This window comes from Vanessa cardui, chromosome 21 (assembly GCF_905220365.1).
Source record: "Vanessa cardui chromosome 21, ilVanCard2.1, whole genome shotgun sequence".
Classification (NCBI taxonomy): Eukaryota; Metazoa; Arthropoda; class Insecta; order Lepidoptera; family Nymphalidae; genus Vanessa; species Vanessa cardui.
The window spans coordinates 8421537-8440600 of NC_061143.1; the positions used below are offsets into that span (position 1 = coordinate 8421537).

Genomic DNA, 19064 nt, shown 5'->3' on the forward strand with positions numbered 1-19064 from the left:
ATTATTTCGCATGTCTGCACGCGTAAGTTAAATACCAGCATCTGAACATCTCCATTTGAATCTAAGTAATGTATTTGTATGGACGGCTATTTCTGTACGGCCTTTGTGTGAGACTTGACGCCTTCAACGTTCAAATATGGATTTGAATAGCTCTACATGTTTATGAATAGCGAACTATTTGTTTCAAATGTCGAATACAACCCTCAATGGGTTGTTTATCAATGATTTAAGGAAGAATTCATTTTGTACGTTTAAAATATATATGTATTACAAAATGTTCTTTTAACGAAACGTTTTTGGTTTTCACAAATTACTCGCTTATCGAAATGCTAACATTTGCATAATGATCAACTGTTTAACCAGGCTAATGCGTATGAACGAATTACAAACAATTGGAAACGTTCATGTACTCTACTTAAATTATTTTTGAACATGAATTTAAATAATAACTAAGCTATTTTACAAATTAAAGACACTAGTAGTCGCTCGCGTACAAAAGTAGCCCATAAGCTACTAAAACGACATATCTTTCTTGGACTTCAAATTTGCTTCATTCTAAATTCCATCAAATTCGTTTCAGCGGTTTGATCGTGAAACCTTCACATTTATAATATTAATCTAGACTTGTATGAGCATCAGATATTTTAATAGATTAAATTATATCATTTTATTATTTGTCAAAATATCAAGCGTGTTATATTTCGTCTGCAGCTGTGTCAGCGCGATGGTCAGCGCTCCGCGCGGCCGCAATTCGACGTGGTAGCGCAAGACGTCTGCGACGCGAAATCACCGCGTTGAGAGAAACTCTTGACGACATCTGCGAGCCTGGTGATTGCGCTCCACAGCCGCACACCCGAGCCCAGCTTCATAGAAGGATCGAGGAGCTTAAAGTGAGCATATGTATTTTTTCCCATTTAGGCTTCCAATCACGTGTGCTTAATTTTGTAAATGTACATTTGTAAGTTTTTTCACGAATTTCTCAAAAACTAAAAAACTAAATGATCATTTTAAGTTTTGGTATAATCGGTCTTGTCTTGTAGTTTTATTGATACATTTTTTAATTTTTAATCCAGTAGTTGTTTCGAATTTTGGAATCGCTTAACTTTTTTTAAAATTATTTATTCATAAACATCTTAGCAGAATTCATATTTGTCCTTAATTACTAAGAAATCAAACCAATATGATTAAATTAAATGCATATTATCATGTTAAATATTTGTCAAGAATATATTAATATACATAAACTGTCGACGAATGTTGCAAGGACTTAGATGTTATTGAACTATATGCCAACAATTAGTACAAATATATTATCAAGCAAGTATATTTCCATAAAAAAATAAACGTCTTTAAGCATTTCGATCGTCAACAAATTAAAGTATCATTAGTCAACTGTAAACAATAGATTTTTTATCTCCGAAAAAATTGTCTAAGCTGTCAGGTCTATTAAAAATGTAACGATATTTTTCTTTTCCATAGGAGCGTCTTTCCCGCCTGCTAGAATGCAAGGTGTCAATGCTCAAGCTTACGGTCTCCGTGAGACGCGCGCTCGGCGAAATGGAGTCGGATGACAGCGGTCTGACAGGAGACCTGACAGCACTGCTGGCTGCCTGGGATGACGCCCATCAACGGTAATTATTTTCATAACTTACACGAAACCGGGTTTTGTCTGTGTACATTTTATTTGATATTAGAATTAAAATTAATTGCCTTTCGTGTTCCACTTCAATTGAGGACACCAATTATATAATTTGCTACGACTAATTGGCTACTATTCGTTTGGAAAGTAGATAATTTCGTATTTAAAGTTTTGACTATTAAACTTCTGTTTTGAGATATTTTTATCTACTTACAATATTAGACGAAGGTATCTTATCAAAACAAGGAAATTACCTACTTTCAAAGCCAGGAAACAAGACTTGCTTTTCGACGTAAAGTTTATTTGTTACTACTTACGAATCGCCTAATGACCCGTATTTGTATTATCTAAATAGTAATCCTATGTCCTTATTTATATCAGCACATCTAACGAGCTACTCTCACTGGAGAAGGCCGTGTGTGCGTGGGCGGAATGGGAAAGCGCATTGCGGGAATTGCAAGGCGCTTTAAGAGGCGACCTCGCTACTCTTCAAGCGCTGCGCGATCGCGGTGCAGCGCTGGCGGACCACGCCGAGCTGGCCGCGCACGTCAGGCAGCTGGCCGTATCGCTCCTCGATAAGAAAAAGGTATTAACCGTATCTAAACAAAGATACAAGTAACTTGTTTTAACTTGGAAATAGCTATCGGTTTTCATACCTATTTATTTACATACGAAAGTTATACAAATTTTCGAATTTAAAAGTATATGAGATTAGATACTAAATAATGTACGTATATGAGATTTAATGAATATATTAATATTACCGGCTTGAAAGCCATCTGAAAAATTAACAATTTTTCTACCATCTAAAAGGAACACTGCTGATTTACGATTCCAAAGATAGAAAACCAGTGATTTAAAAATGAATGGTATATCTTAGCTCCCACAGTTAACGACACATTGACATTGTCGATATAATGAGTGAACTTTATATTTTTTTATTATTAAATACTAATTACCTTACCCAACTTAAGTAAAACAATGAATAACGATTGTATATAGATAACTTTTTACATGAGGGAATGTGTGTAAATCTGTATTCTGTACTATCCGTTACGCAGGTATATAGATAACTTTTTACATGAGGATATGTGTGTTAATGTACTACCGGTAACGCAGGGCGGCTCGACGTGCGACTCGCTGTCGGACTCTGGCATCTCGGACGGCGACAGCGAGGGCGCGGGGGGGCGCGCGCGGCGGCTGGGCGCGTTGCGGGAACTGGCGCGACGCCTACAAGCCGCGCTCGCGCCCAACTCGCCCGCGCACCGCGCCATCGCCAAGGTCAGTCACGCTCACCCTCCACTGCTCTAATAGATTTAACAGATGAGTTAACAATATTATTGACTCCTTAAGGAGTTATCCACCCTCCACTGCTCTAATAGATTTAACAGACGAGTTAACAATATTATTGACTCCTTAAGGAGTTATCCACCCTCCACTGCTCTAATAGATTTAACAGACGAGTTAACAATATTATTGACTCCTTAAGGAGTTATCCACCCTCCACTGCTCTAATAGATTTAACAGACGAGTTAACAATATTATTGACTCCTTAAGGAGTTATCCACCCTCCACTGCTCTAATAGATTTAACAGACGAGTTAACAATATTATTGACTCCTTAAGGAGTTATCCACCCTCCACTGCTCTAATAGATTTAACAGACGACGAGTTAACAATATTATTGACTCCTTAAGGAGTTATCCACCCTCCACTGCTCTAATAGATTTAACAGACGACGAGTTAACAATATTATTGACTACCCTCCACTGCTCCGACATTGCCACCGCAATAGATTTAACAGACGACGAGTTAACAATATTATTGACTCCTTAAGGAGTTAATTTTTGAGTCGAGATGGCCCAGTGTTTGGAACGCCTGCATCTTACACCGCACCGCTGTTTCATGTGCTTAATTTGTCTTTATAATTCATCTCGTGCTCAGCGGTGAAGGAAAACGTCGTGAGGAAACCTGCATGTGACAAATTTCATTGAAATTCTGCCACATATGCATTCCACCAACCCGCATTGTAACAGCGTGGTGGAATATGTTCCAAACCTTCTCCTTAAAGGGAGAGGAGGCCTTTAGCCCAGCAGTATTTAGAGGCTGCTGTTGTTGTTGTTGTTGTTGTAAGGAGTTACTTACACAAAAATAGTATTTAAATTATTGCTTACAGACAGTAATTACTTTTTAAAAGTAATACTTAGGGCTAATCCCTGGTTCGGATCCGGAATATTTTCAGTTTTATTATTTTTTATGTCTACTTTTATCTAGTATTCAACGACCACATAGGTGTATCAAGTTGAAAAGTAATTGCGCATGGTAAATGATTTTCATTTCTATTGGTCTGCATATAGGAAACAATTGTAAGGTTCGAGTTATAATATTACGAACCATCAGTTCAGTTAGTCGACATATTTTTAACCTAACAATAATGTACTCTAAAATAAAATAAAATCAGTTCAACCATCTATTTCAGTAGAAACTTAAAAATATTTTTAATTGTTTATAGCGTATGGAGCAAACAGAGAATGAAGTAAAAACCTTACAAGAGTCCTGCCGTGCTCTGGTCGAACAGAATATCCCTGACTTGAAAATCGACGAAGTGTCGTAAGTTTAACCAATTACTTACTCTTTTATAAAATTTCAATTAATTATTTTTTATGATTACAAAGTCAAATTTTAATTGATCTGTTACATTTATAATGATTTAGAAAATATATATGTACAGCCATAGACCTAAATTGAATTTTGTCTTAAAACATTTTTTTTTTAATTATATAATATTATTGAACTTCACCTAACTTTTTTTTTTCTAGACGCGATCACGCTATCGCTATTTCGAAAAATAAAACTGGAGCTGGTGACCCCGATTACAATCCTCGGAGTGGCTGGGTGTGGCGCGTCCTTCGCTCATCTATCCCCATACAGCTGTGTCTAGTGGCATTACTGCTGGCAGCCTGGCTGGTAGAGCGACCGAGGTGTTGCGACGCCTTGAACTCACTCGCACAAACGTTAACACCGCAACTGCGCTATGTCCGTGGACCGCCACCGGTCTGAACGCACTTTTATAAAAGTCAATGTGTCAGAGCTGTCAGCGTGACACGTGTCAAAGTGACATGAGTTAAATCACGCTTGAACGGAAGGTTAAAGATATTCTTTTGTAAGTCCAAATGACAATTAACCTAGTATTATACTATTATGCTACTGGCATACGTATTTTAGTCACAAATGTGACGAGTTGCAATAGCAATAATTTTCGTTTAGCTAGTTTTAGCTAATATACAGACTGGAGACTTGGCTTTCATCGATAAATGGAATTTTAGATGAAAACAAGTTGCAAGTAATGTCTTAACTGTTTGGAAACACAAGACATGCACCGGCGGTTTTATACAAATGGATTGTATAAAATTCATAAATGGAGTAAGATAAATGTACTTCTCTTGAATAATATTTACTTCATTTATTTGAAATAAGAAGAGGCTGTTTTGTAGGGCTGAAAAAAGACTCTAGCGTCGGTAATTTTAGCTATTAAGCTTCAATTGAATGAATAAGCAAAGCCGTAGTAACTACAGTGTGAGTCTTTTTTTTTAGGTTGTGACACCAAGAACATCCAATATTAGTGTTGTACTAATATAATTTTATTATTATCAATCTTTTTCTGCTAGATTCGGTTGAGTGGTAGTTTTTGTTATAGAATTTAATTATTCGATAACGGTTCAGGGCGTAACGATAAGAATGTATTCAATGGCTTATGTGACATGACAAATATAACAGTGTGACAATGTTGTATGATGAAAAAAATAATGGAAAAAATAGTTTTCTTATTTGTGTGGGAAGTGGTTTAACATAAGCTTCGTGAAGAAATAATGAAAGTAAGAGAATATGACATATTCAAACTCTAAAGAGTAATTAAAGTTATTGTCTGCATTTTATTAGAACCATATTTAACATTAGGAACCACAGATTGCTCATAGCAAGAGTTCAAATAAATTAAAAGAGAAAGTGTTCGAAAAACAATCATCTGTATCAGATGAAGTTCAAATTAGCTAACATTAGTAATAATTTACTAACACATACATTTATAAGTTTGTATGTAAGTATACCTATTTTAGTACAAGTAATGAATAGGTTACTTAAGTTAGGTGTGTGACATGTGCGCTGAGAGTGACATATTTTCAAGTACCTTTCATATTTTAATCGGTTCCTAAAATCGATTCTATCGATAATCTGTCGTGGCCATCACTAAACAGTGTGTACTATATTTTTTTAATGAAACTATTATACATTTCTTAAAAATGGTTTCTATACATATATTATACATTATGTTCAATAAGAAATTATAGTATACCCTTTGAATAACTTGGTAAACAATATTACCTTATACAATATTTATATAATTAAATTACATATATAATTTATTATCTATTTGAAACTATATGTATGAAACAAATGAGCTATAATATTACTTTCCTAATATATATTTGTGGCCTTATCTAAAGTATATATAATATTTTAAGACTGATAAGATTATAAAAGTATGACATTACTTTTTTACATGTTATGTATCACTACAATGTTTTTGGATATTTTATTTATATAATTTTATATGCTATTTATATTTTTTAAATGAATGACATTTTAAATTTTAAAACAACTTGAGAAAATTTAAAGAGTTGCCGTAGCAAATTTAAATATAAAATTATTACCTAAATATATATTTTTTAAGAAAAAGGTTAGTTTTTACCTATATTTTGTAAGCTGAAAATCTATGGCTTGTATTTTGCTATGTCAATTCTTTACAATTTTTCAAGTTACTTCTATTTATAATTTTTAATACAATATATATTCAAGCAAATGATCTATTTCTTCGAATCTATACTGTTTTTTGATTTGTTAAATTGTATGAAAAAGAATCTATATTCAAATTCAATAAATACTATTCAGAAATGCATGTTATGTTATAATTATCTGTATTAGGTTTTCTTCTATTTTAAGTATGTGCATGATATCTATACGGTGAAATTAATGGATAAAATATTTTTTATTATTAATATTGCTAGTATTAGTACATAGTTAATATTTTAAAATTAATTTTACCGTCTTTTAAATTAATGAAACAAAAATTAAAATAATAGCAACACATTATTAAATATAAGTTTTCCCGCCAAATAAACTAAATTGAAACACTTAAAAAGTTAAATAATTAAGGTGAAACTTACTTACTTTAATTTTGATCTTTTTTACAAATTAGAAAGGGAAAAAAAGATCAATTTAAAAAAGTTTCTAATTATGTCTAAAATTGAATTACAATCAATATCATTATTATTTTTATAAACTTTGAATAAAATACTATTTTAAAATATATCAAGTAATAATAAATGTAGATTACATTAAATTGTTAGAAAAATGTGTGGATGCACATTTCTTTTATATCTTTATAATATTGAAATAATGCGTTCCCAATTAGGAGTTGTTTTAAACGCAAAAAAAAATGGGAAACTAACTTTTAATTGCTGTATTTAATTTAATTCAATATGCGTCTACATCGTGTCATATCTCTATAACTTTTCTAATTAAGTTTTGTATAAGTTAATGTATGAGACATGCTATTGTTGCATTTAAATTTTTGTTTTAAAGGAAGGGAGCATAATATAGGTTGCATAACATCGTGTTGGCTTTATGAATTGGAAATAAAAAAAATGTTTTAAAAATAAAAGTTTTATTATTTATACTATATATCCAATATGTTAAATAGTTGTCTTCAATCAGAAAGAAAATTCCTTTGTGATCATCTTCGTAGTTGGAGCCGTACCGCGAAAACCTTCTTTCTTCTTAAATGGTCATTGATGGGCTAATTCTTTAGTATCTTGGTGCTTTGGGTAGGATTTCAACGATCCAAAATCCTGGATAACTTGTAATCACACCACACAACTATGAACTTTTAAAATTTGGGTAAAATTAATTAGACTCCCTTAAGTTAATCACCGAATTTTCACATATAATTATTCGGCACTACCGCACGGTCGAGAAGTTCTTCAAAATGGCTGCATGGCAAATGACATTCCTGTCTTTAAAGGTCAAACTGGACCCCAATAGTAGTAAAGAGGGTAGATATATATTATTGCATGTAATTAAGAAAGGGCAAATGTAGTTCGTTTATAGTGTTACAAGCGTCATAAATTTAACTTAAATATTATTTTAAGTTAGGGTTACCAGCCTTACTGTGAAGTGATCAATGTTTCCCATAGAGAAAAAACCGTATCCTATACCTTGAAGACTTCAACGTTCTGTCGATGAGACCCGAAAAATCACAAGACAATCTTTGAAAAGATAAAGTTATGGCCTGTCGATTGATATTCAGTAGTAGAGTAAATAATTATATGCGCGGCATAATTATATGCTAGCATAACTTAGTCGCGCAGACAGTTTGTTTGTTTTGTAACTACAAATGTATATTTTTACATAGTAATTATTAACATTAGGTCCGTAACAATATATAAAAATAACTAAAAATACATGTAAGTATCAGTCTTTCTCTGATATATTGTGCATGTAAACCTTTCTCTTGAATCAATCTATCTATTAAAAAACCGCCTTATTAAAAATATATAACCGCCTATTAAAAATCGTAATCCATTGCGTAATTTTAAGATCTAAGTATACGTAGGGACAGCCTGCGGTAAGCGACTTTGTAATAATAAAGCAGTAGAAGACATATTTTTGCTAAATTTAAAAGTTATTGGATAATCAAAAATAAACCACCAGATGTTATTGTTAGTCTATAAAGAAATAATATTCAGTAACTTCTAAAATTATTCTAATACTATGATTTTCCAACATAAATAAAATATTTTTAGGTAACTGCTGACTCAACTAATAATAATGGGTAATTCACTCTTTAAAAATGTAGTATAAATTTGTTTTATATTATAAAATTAATTGTTACATTTTATTTACATACTTACTTTTTGGTTACTTTCGTAAATGTGATTAACATTATTTTACCATGCTGAGCTTCGTAATATTTTGATAATAACAAGTAATTCCTTATTAAATATTGATAGTGTACACGTAACCTTCGGTTTAAAAATTGGTTAGTGCTACCAACATTACGTATATGCTGGGTGCACAGCGTTGCCATATGAAGAGTAAATTCCCTATTTTTTAATATAATACACTTATTTGTGACAAAATTAGTGAAGTTGTTGGCTACAATTATTATTCCTTGTATCTATTTTTTTTGTTTTGTTGTTATTATAATGTATATATAACAAGCGCTATTAATTATTATTTAATTGTTATTTTTTTTATACAGCTAAGCTTTCTTAGACCCAATTTTTGTCATGTTGTTTAAAGCCCTTTAATTTGAAACTTGTTACATTGGCTTCCTTTATTTTTACTTATTAATAAAAATCCAATTTTTTGGTAATCAATAATGTAGTAGGTTGTAACGTGTAAATAATGGGTGAACTAATGAAAATAATATGGCAGCACTAAGAATACTATCACGTTGTCGTTATTACCAACTTAATAAAACTATCCACCATTATTGTGTAACGCCATATCCGTTAGGATCGTAGCTTGCTAGCTTGCAGCGTCTAAGTACACGTGTTATTGAATTATATAATTGTTTAGTTTTATTTACAAGTGATAAAAATAATTAGTACAGTAAAAAAGTCACTACAACAAAATATAAAGGTAAGTTTTTGAAATTAGTAACAAACTATTTCAAATCTAAATCTGAACTGATGCCATGCAAACTGATGTCGCCATATTGTTATAAATTTGGTTATTCGATTATTGATAAAACTTCGTTACATAAAAAGGTTATTGAGTTTTTGTAATTGTAGTCGATTGAACTGTAATACATTGTCTTTTAAAATATTCATTTAAAATTTCTTAGTCTCGACTTGTTTATTTTTGCCGACCGCGTGGTGCCGATTGATGACTGACCTTTTCTTCCGTGCCGCCATTCCGTACAGTCTGTTTAATTAATTTAGAATAAAGAAGTACGTACTTTTAAGAATTATTTACAAATCAAAGTGTCCAGTATAATTCGGTGTTACATTTTACGCGGTAAAATATTTCATGAGAAAGCGCGGTAATTCGGTCTAAAATAGTCTTACTATTTAGTACATTTCATATGTGCTCTTATCTCTACTTTCTGCACGTTATATTGTGTAATTTAAATACATATCACCTAAATAGCAAGTAAATAAATTATTAAAACTGGGAATAAATTGAGTAATGTGTTTTTTAAGAATTTAAGGTTATAAATAAAAGTAGTTTAAATTAGGGTGTTAAGTACCTTTAATCAATAGTAATTTAGTGTTTTCAAATGTTTAAGTGCCTTGTTTACCGAACGTGCCATTAAATTTGTTTATTTATTTCAGAGCGGCACTGATCATGGTCGGGTCACGTGTCTATGTTGGCGGCCTGCCCTTCGGCGTACGGGAAAGAGATTTAGAAAAGTTCTTTAAAGGATTTGGGAGAATCAAAGACATTCTCATCAAGAACGGCTATGGATTTGTGGTATGAAATCTATATTCTATTAATTTTTTTCAATTCAAACCAAATATTTGCTTCAATTTTGAAATAAACTGATTTGAATCATTCTTCATGAATGCATAAACAATTTATATAATTTTAATGAATTGGTCATTAAATTTCAATTAGTACATATTAAATTTGATTTTCAAATATAAGTAATAGATAGAATTTGTTATAACGATGCATACTTTTATACCAAATAATAATTAAACCAGTCAATACATCGACTGTTCATTAACCAATATGCATAATGGACAGTTAATGAATGGACAATTTAATTACCATGTGGCACAAACCGCATGGTAATTAACCCTTCGGGTGCCTGGTGGGTAAAACTTACATGGCGTGCCTGGTGGGTCTGTGGGACCCGGTAACAAAATGCTTGTTTTTTACTTATTTTATTAGTCAGAACGCCAAATTATGTGTTTATATTTATTTTAGAGCTGTTTAGCTATATGAATGAAAAATAAAATTAAACTAAAGTTCTTCTATAAAGTTATATTAAAAAAATTAAAAAGTCTCCAATTTTACGTAATAAAAATAAACACTTATGTTTAAATCGACAATATTATTTTTTTTAATTGAGGTCAATAATCAAACTTTACATTAATTTAAGGCACTAATTAATCAACTTACAAACTTTTATATTTTGATATAAAAGTAACAAAGGTATTGCTTGTAACTAATCTGTATTTATGTGACAATTTTCACAATCAAAAATTACGTGTTCCAAGCAAATATGACTCGTGCAAGACACATAGATGTATTTAGACTTGTGATCTTTTTGGTTAGGACATACATAACAACGCTTTTTCGTACCAGCATTATGTTTTTCGGGTGGTGGCTCTGAGGGTTCCCCTAAATGAGAGCTGATTCTCTTACGTAAAGTAAAATAAGATTTTGCATCCTACAACTATTACGTCTTTCAGTCTGATGTAGAGCAGTCAATACTATGCCCATTTTTTTATGAAGTTCCCCTTAGTATCCGAATTGTTTAACATATGAATAACGTTTGAATTAACATTCCGTTTATGCCAGTAGTGTTGATAATCCAGAAACAATAATCAAGGCCTTTATATATTGATCTGTGACCAAAATTACTTAATGGCTGGGACATATAAATCACTTTTGATGGTTGTATATATGATATCCCTGTTATTTGGTTCGTTATAGACTTTTACTTCTTCCTTGTCAACATCAGAATTATGTATCTGACTCATCTTCACTTTCATCAAAAACTACATCCTGATCTTCATTTTCATCAAAATTTCTCTCTAAAGCTTAGCGAATTTCATCACTTATTAATCGCCCAGTCATTATAACTGCATCAATGTTTTTTCCATAAATAATTTACCACTCAATATAAATTAAAGAGACAAAACAAAAATAATAGCTTAAAGATTAAAAGTTACGCCGCGTGCCTGGTCGGGTCCCTGAGACCCGAGCGCACACAAAATACGTATTGTTTGGATGGGTGTACGTTGTGGACAGCGGGAGAGTAGTCAAAATAGCCGTTAGTTTATATCGCGAAGCTACACGGGAGTGCAGCGGGTTTGCTACAAAAATTTAAAAGTTATCGTTGATTTTTTGAAGTGACGGGTCTGTCAGACCCACCAGGCACCCGAAGGGTTAAATTTAATGAATATGGAAATTTCAAATTACATTGGTTTCTATAATTCCTCTCCATAGAGAAAGTTAGAACCAGATATTCATTAAAAATGTTTGTTTTTTTTACCTAATCAATTTAACTATCACAAACTGTATGATATATTTAATTTTTTATTGATATTTTAATCTTCTGAATTCTCAGAATTCATGGCCATGTATTTATTGCTTATTTATTTTTAGGAATTTGAAGATTATAGAGACGCAGATGATGCTGTCTATGAATTAAATGGAAAAGAATTGCTTGGGGAAAGGTAAGACAGGTTTAATTTATATTGTTAAATGTAGTTCTATCTAGTTAGTATATATTGCAATGTAACCTGAAATAATAGTTTACCATTCATTTTTCAATAAATTAATTAGTTTAAAAAGATAAAAGTTTTGTTATGTATAAATTACGAGGAACTTGGTAATATAATAACTTAATTTTTTACAATTTCAAACACATATTTCACTTATACTATTTAATATATTTTTAAATGATTTAGAAGATTACACAAAAATAATTTATTTTTATCTCATTTTTTTAACAATAAACAAGAAGTCTATTGAGTAAATTTTAATGTAATAGTTGTTCATTTGCTGACATCTTGTCTATCACCAATCTCCATTGCAGTCATTTCTTGCAATTGTACTGTTGAAACTGATGACGTAAGTGTTCGGTGGTGGTACAGCGTGTACGGGAGGGTGGGCTAACGGACGGTATGCTACAGGGTGGTGGTGGAGCCGGCGAGGGGTATCGACCGCAGCGCGGACCGCTATCGCCGAGACCGCTACTATGAACGAGACCGCGGCCGGTCGCGATACGAGTAAGTGGTTGTGTTGTAGGGTGTCGCCGTGACGGTTGGATCCGCACCCACGTATTATAGTAACACATTTGTTACCAAACCATCTAACAATTTCTTAAAAGAGCTACCTTATGGTGAGTGGTCACCATACTTGCTCTACAAGGAGTACAATTTCTCTTGCAGTTATCCATTTGAGATGTTTTGTCCCTAGTGCTAGTAACAAAATTGACTTGTTTACTTGCAATTGCAACAAAATTATGGAGTCAATTCACACAGGCACAAACCGACAGCCTTCCAAGATCATAGCAGTCAGTATTTACCAAAATATTGTCATGTATTATTTTCCATTAAAATTTTAATGTAGAATGATAAATATAATGTAAGGAAATTGGGCATATCAGTTAGCAAGTCTAATCTTATCAGTATGCACTGTGGTGGTCAGTGTCCATTGAGTAATACATATTTTGATAAGTAATATGAATTTTTTAAGTAGGTTATTATTAATGCCAAAACATTTAGAGAACATTCAAATATTATTGTTAACTGTACATTTACTTTGAAAATTGTTATGTATAAAATCCTTTTTAGACAACAGACTTTTGAGGACAACATGTCTAGTTGAATACCAATTTTCTCTAAATATTTATGCACATTTGACAAATCATATTAGTTACATTGAAATAAATATATTTCAATTAAACTAATTTAGTCAATTTCTTTCTTCAGTGACTACAATTACAGATACGGCCCGCCGACGCGCACGGAGTATCGACTTATCGTCGAAAATCTGTCTAGCCGCATTAGCTGGCAGGTAAGAGACTGAGCGGAATGGAAAGTCCATCATCATCCCATCACAATCACTCAGGGTTTGGAGCTACACGGTCATGAGGGCTGGGCGTACACTACCAGGGTCGTTGGTCACTTGTGTTCTAAGGATGCGGCAATTTCAATACAAGAGGAGCAACAATGTGGCAACAGTAAACAAGCAATGGTATGAAGCATATGAAAACCATAACTGAAGATGGCATCGCGCATGAAGGGATAACTCGGATATTTGGATGACTTCAAGATGGGACAATGGACCATGAAGAAGACAATTGACGTGTGTGAATTCACTATACCAGGAAGACATGTAAGATTCTGAAATCCAGAGATGATGAACCAGACAGTTGGATACCGAGATTAACTCTTGCTTTTCATAAACTAAAAAACATTATCAATAAATTTTTCGATAAGTAGATTCACATAATTCTTTGTATTTTAACTTGTCTTATAATATATTAAATACATATGAAAGTAAACTTATACACCTGTAATACATTACGAGCTTATAGATGGTTTTTAAATAACGACAGAAGGTGGCGTTTCGTGCCCTGAGCCCTTCCCCGATGTAGCCCGTGTGAGATGTGGTCTGAAGCGATGTTAGGAGGGTATCGGTCTGCGGCGCCCCAGGGGACCCGCTCCAGCCGCCGGCCCGTCAAGGTAAAGTCGACAGGGGGGCACTACTGGAGCCGCTCTCGCTATGTGCAATCCCATTTTAATTCATATCTCACATTTTTATATTAAGTTTGTGCTCCCAATAGAAACCAGCTGTCAAAGTGGTCGATGTTGTGGAAGCGTTCATTTTTTTATATATATATTTCTTTTATTTTGGTGCCTAGACAGTTTTTCGTGGCCGGTGCTACCTGTATGGGTGTCATTGCTTATTGGAATGGTCAAAATGAATGGTTGGAGTGGTGGAGATTACATGAGTCACTGAGGGATGGTTATCGAATTACTCACTACGCATACAACGTAGAGATGTGGAGAAGTGGCGGATTATACAAATGGAATAATGAAAGTTTAATTGTACTCTCGGAAAAGAATGAAATACCTGTCATTCGAATTCCTCGAGGATTTTGCCTGATTGATGGTATCACGAAATCGAAACTAAAACACAAAATGACGATGACGATGCACCGGAAAGGAGGATATATCTTCAGCATTTTACATAAAAAATAAATATAAGAGCAATAAAATGAGGAATTACATTGGAAAAAGTGAGGAGAAACGCGGGGGACAAGAGGAGTTGATTAGATGCGATGATGTGCAATTATATAGATGTAAACCAATAATGGAGTATGGAAACCAATATCAGAATCGTTTTTATAATTTGCTGCAACTGCGATGTTTCGAATCCGATGAATGTTTACAAAGACGTCTCTGGAGCAACATTTACATGAAGCAGCAATTTTCCCTTACCGTGCAAACTGTTTTATATAAGAAATGATAACCAGTTGGTTGACCGTCTACGAAATATCTGTTTTGGCACAAATCATGTTTTTTTTTTGTTTGAGACGTCTTATTCATTCGGTAGCACATACATTATAAATATTCTTACGGTGTTCACCACACCTTTCCTATATTCGCCATTTACATGATGATATCGTATTTTTTACCATCTTTCGGGGCTGAATACCTTGATGATAATTTTATATCTGATGAAGGCTTCTAGGAAAGGTTTTTTGGTAAGCTATTAACAATCAATACTCACGAGCTTTGTTGGTTTACAGGACTTGAAGGATTATATGCGCCAAGCCGGCGAAGTAACTTACGCTGATGCTCATAAGCAACACAGAAATGAAGGGTAAGTTAATTATGGATAAAATTAATTTTTAATCACATTAAACATGAAAAGGCTATCATCAAGTCCTAATTTATAAGTATATACAACAAACAGCAACAACAACAACAGCCTGTAAATTCCCACTGCTGGGCTAAAGGCCTCCTCTCCCTTTGAAAAGAAGGTTTGGAACATATTCCACCACGCTGTTCCAATGCGGGTTGGTGGAATACACATGTGGCAGAATTTCTATGAAATTTGTCACATGCAGGTTTCCTCACGATGTTTTCCTTCACCGCTGAGTACGAGATAAATTATAAAGACAAATTAAGCACATGAATCAGCGGTGCTTGCCTGGGTTTGAACCGGCAATCATCGGTTAAGATGCACGCGTTCTAACCACTGGGCCATCTCGACTCTGATAATTATATGAATATATTTAATTTATAAAACGTTAATTACAGCGTGGTCGAGTTCGCGACGCACTCAGACATGCGCGCGGCGATGGAGAAGTTGGACGGCACGGAGCTCAACGGGCGGCGCGTGCGCCTCGTGGAGGACCGACGCTCGTCTCGCCGCCGCACGCGATCGTCCTCCAGCCGCTCGCGCTCGCGCAGCCGCGAGAGGCGCCGCTCCAGGTACCGCGACGAGCCCTAGCGCCACTTATATATGTGTATATATATATTTTTTTTTTATGGTATAGGTTGGCGATGGTGGGCCACCTGATGGTAAGTGGTCACCATCACCCATAGACAATGACGCTGTGAGAAATATTAACTATTCCTTACATCGTCACTGCGCCACTAACCATGGGAACTAAGATGTTATGTCCCTTGTGCCTGAAGTTACACTGGTTCACTCACCCTTCAAACCGGAACACAACAATACTGACTATTGTTATTTGGCGGTTGAATAACTGATGAGTGGGTGGTACCTACCCAGAAGGGCTCGCACAAAGCCCTACCACCAAGTAATATATGTATATGTTGCCAGACTAGTTCTCGCTGTTTAATTATGTACAAACTGAATGTTCAGAAATGTTCTCAACTAATTCTGTGGCCTTGTGTAAGTATATTTTATTTCTAATTTAATTGTGTTTTTAAATTTGTCAACACATTTTTAACAATAATTTATTTACCAGTATTGTGCAAAAAGGCATTACATGTTATATAAAAGAAATATTTTCCTCGTTTCCATGCTGATAACCAAAAGTCACCGGGCCACAGAATTGATAGCGTGTTTTATTTTTATATTTGATAAGCCAGTATTTCATTTTTGTGTTTATGATGATACTATACATTTTACCATCTTTCGGGGCTGAATACCTGTGAATGATAATCTATATTCTGAGATTTTTTTACTTATTCTCAAAGTAAGTCTTATATGTCTGAATTGTACTAATGAAAAACACAATGCAGTAGATCTCGGTCCCGCCGGTCGTCCCGCTCGCGCTCCAAGTCTCGCCCGAAGAGCAAGAGCCCTGAAGCCAAGTCTCGGTCGAGGTCCAGATCTAAGTGAGTTTGAGTGAATATTATAAATTTTTGATTCTCAGTAATAGGCCTTCTAGTAATCTTAGTCATTCGTGTCTTCAAATGACGGACTAGGTTTTATTTTTCGTTAACACCACTACAAAGCCTGTAAATTTAAATGATATTTTTTTATTACGATTTATTAAAACATTGCTTGCATGAGTTAATCAATTCTTTTAATATTATAATCGCAATTTTTTATTAAACATTGCATGATGTAAAGAATTAACCTAGTATTCATTTGGCTAGGTGTGTTATTTCATGTGCTGAGCAAAATTTAAAATCGTAAGTATTTAGTCCTAGTACATACTATATGTATTTTAGTGTTGTATGTAGCGTGTAGACACAAAAAACCACGTCGACTCGCGCATTAGCGACCGAACTTTCGTATAATATAAAATAAGAATTGTCCTCATTCGATGTATAGATATTAGTAGCTAAAGATTAAATGCCCGTTCCTACCGTTTGTCGTACGCGACTCGCATAGGGATCGCAGCCGTTCGAGATCAGCTTCCCGTAAGTCCGAGCGTCGGTCAGAGTCCCGCCAGTCCCGCGAACGCTCCGCCTCTCACAAATCACCCGACCGCAACGGAAGAACGTCGCCGTCCCGCTCAAAGTCAAAGTCAAAGTCGAAATCAAAGTCCCGCTCGCCGAAACATGACTCCAAGTAAGTTTGTGCTTTCAATCCGGTCTGACAGTTGTGTGATGTTGAGAGATTATAATTTCATCATTATAACTATGGTTACTTGTTTTTGAATTATTTTTTTTTAATTTGTCTCTTATATATAGTAATATTATAATATGAACAATCGTTGAAGTATATAACCTCTCATCAAGTGTCTTAGCATTATTGTCAGATAGTACTGAAGCAATAATCAAGGCTATTGGCATTGATTGCAACATTAAAATTATATGAATTTGTAACTAATTGATGGCACAATTTATTTCATTTAATAACTCTTACCATATTTTCCTGCATCATTTGAAGAGAAACTACTGTCAAAGCCAGGTGAGAATTAGTCAATGGTCGATAGCAGTAGAGCATCACTCGTTTTATGTTGCTTTGTGTGCTTCTTGACTTAAATTTAGTTAATTCCTTATTTTTGCCATATATTTTTATTATTTCTTATAATAGTTTATTAAAGAAAACAAATACAGTATCTATTATTTATTTAATACATTCAATTTCAAAGCAGTTACAAAGTAACAGTTCCTTTAAATGTATATCATAATTTATGATATATTTTTTCTCTAGGGAGAGGTCTCGCTCTCGCAGCAAGGACGCAGCGTCGCCGAAACGTGAGGAAGAACGCCGCGAAAGCAAGTCCCGCTCGCGCTCCCGATCCCGGTCGGCGTCCCGCGAGCGTTCCATGTCCCGCGATCGGTCCCGCGACCGGTCCCGCTCGGCGTCCCCGCGACCCAACGGCGACGCCCCCGAGCGCGCCAGTGCCGAGCGCTCCCCGCGCAGCGGCGAATAAAACTATAGATATAAGACTTATTATTATATTTCATAAATTTATGTGTAGTCTTGTGATCTCGTGACTTAATTTCCTTTTCGACGGTCCTTTTGATGGACCTCGGTCCTAAATTGTTCAGTGACGCGCATTCCTGGCGGCTTGTTCATTAATCGAAATGTAATGTTTTATAAAGGGTCACGGATAGTTTATGGAAATGTCATTGTGGGCTAGTGAATGTTGTTGTAAAATGCACATTGTAGGCAGTAAGTGATTGAGAAATATTTAATTTACTGATATTTTACTGCTTTTAAATACTTTAAAATATTCTAATTTAGTTTTAATTTTATGAGATGTGCAATTCTAATTCCTAAACAGTAACGTTTGTAAAATGAAGAGATATTTTAATAAATAATTTGATTTAAAATCTTTCTAAGATTGACAAATTGCTACTGAGAAATAGTACATTTATTTACCTTTTTTTAGGTAATTAGAATGAATTGTCATTGACACCCTATTGAAATAGGTTAAGGTATTTTGTAAATACTGTATTGTTTATAAGGCACCAAAAAATAAATAAGGTTTAATTATTTGCTGCTTTTAATTTCTAATTTATTTATAATATGCCTATCCTAAAACCCGTACAAGAAACAGCCCAGAAACCTGATAATATAGTAATCTTCTGGCCTAAAAGACCACAAGTTTTAGGCTTAATTTTAGATACTCGCGCTATGCAAGATACTTTATATACCTAACATTCTAGATTACTAATTTTTTTTTCGCATTAGTTCTTGTGTAATGTGAAATCGTAGTTGAACCGAATATAGATAAAAGA

At 34.0% G+C, this 19064-nt stretch overlaps 2 protein-coding genes across 15 annotated transcripts in view; both read left to right on the forward strand.

The window, feature by feature from the left end:
• LOC124539041 overlaps positions 1–5631 on the forward strand; it is a 240393-nt gene extending 234762 nt beyond the window's left edge. For all 9 annotated transcript variants that reach the window (XM_047116358.1, XM_047116360.1, XM_047116359.1 and 6 more), the window contains 6 exons: positions 712–890; positions 1480–1631; positions 2021–2225; positions 2759–2920; positions 4151–4248; positions 4458–5631. In XM_047116358.1, coding sequence (XP_046972314.1) covers positions 712–890; positions 1480–1631; positions 2021–2225; positions 2759–2920; positions 4151–4248; positions 4458–4698 — 1037 coding nt within the window. In that variant the 3' untranslated portion in view covers positions 4699–5631. The remainder of the gene's footprint in view (positions 1–711; positions 891–1479; positions 1632–2020; positions 2226–2758; positions 2921–4150; positions 4249–4457) is intronic.
• A 3545-nt stretch (positions 5632–9176) lies between these two features.
• LOC124538700 (serine-arginine protein 55) lies at positions 9177–18819 on the forward strand. 6 transcript variants are annotated; one of them, XM_047115843.1, is made up of 10 exons: positions 9179–9339; positions 10035–10173; positions 12040–12110; positions 12570–12665; positions 13371–13455; positions 15197–15270; positions 15711–15884; positions 16665–16760; positions 17263–17442; positions 18031–18819. In XM_047115843.1, exons 2-10 carry the CDS (start codon positions 10048–10050, stop codon positions 18251–18253), a joined length of 1125 nt encoding a protein of 374 aa, XP_046971799.1. In that variant the 5' UTR covers positions 9179–9339; positions 10035–10047; the 3' UTR covers positions 18254–18819. The 6 variants fall into 6 exon arrangements, 5 of the variants coding, with proteins under 5 accessions (XP_046971803.1, XP_046971799.1, XP_046971802.1 ...); XM_047115846.1 differs by having other exon boundaries at positions 13386–13455; XM_047115844.1 differs by lacking the exon at positions 9179–9339 and adding an exon at positions 9517–9650.
• Positions 18820–19064: the final 245 nt, after the last annotated feature.

What these genes read in the sequence shown, in the direction of transcription:
- LOC124538700 (XM_047115843.1), top strand. Translation starts at nt 10,048, where the DNA reads ATGGTCGGGTCACGTGTCTATGTTGGCGGCCTGCCCTTCGGCGTACGG. An exon ending in AAGCAACACAGAAATGAAGG is followed by an intron (nt 15,271 to 15,710) that starts GTAAGTTAATTA and finishes CGTTAATTACAG; the next exon opens with CGTGGTCGAGTTCGCGACGC. An exon ending in CGGTCGAGGTCCAGATCTAA is followed by an intron (nt 16,761 to 17,262) that starts GTGAGTTTGAGT and finishes CGACTCGCATAG; the next exon opens with GGATCGCAGCCGTTCGAGAT.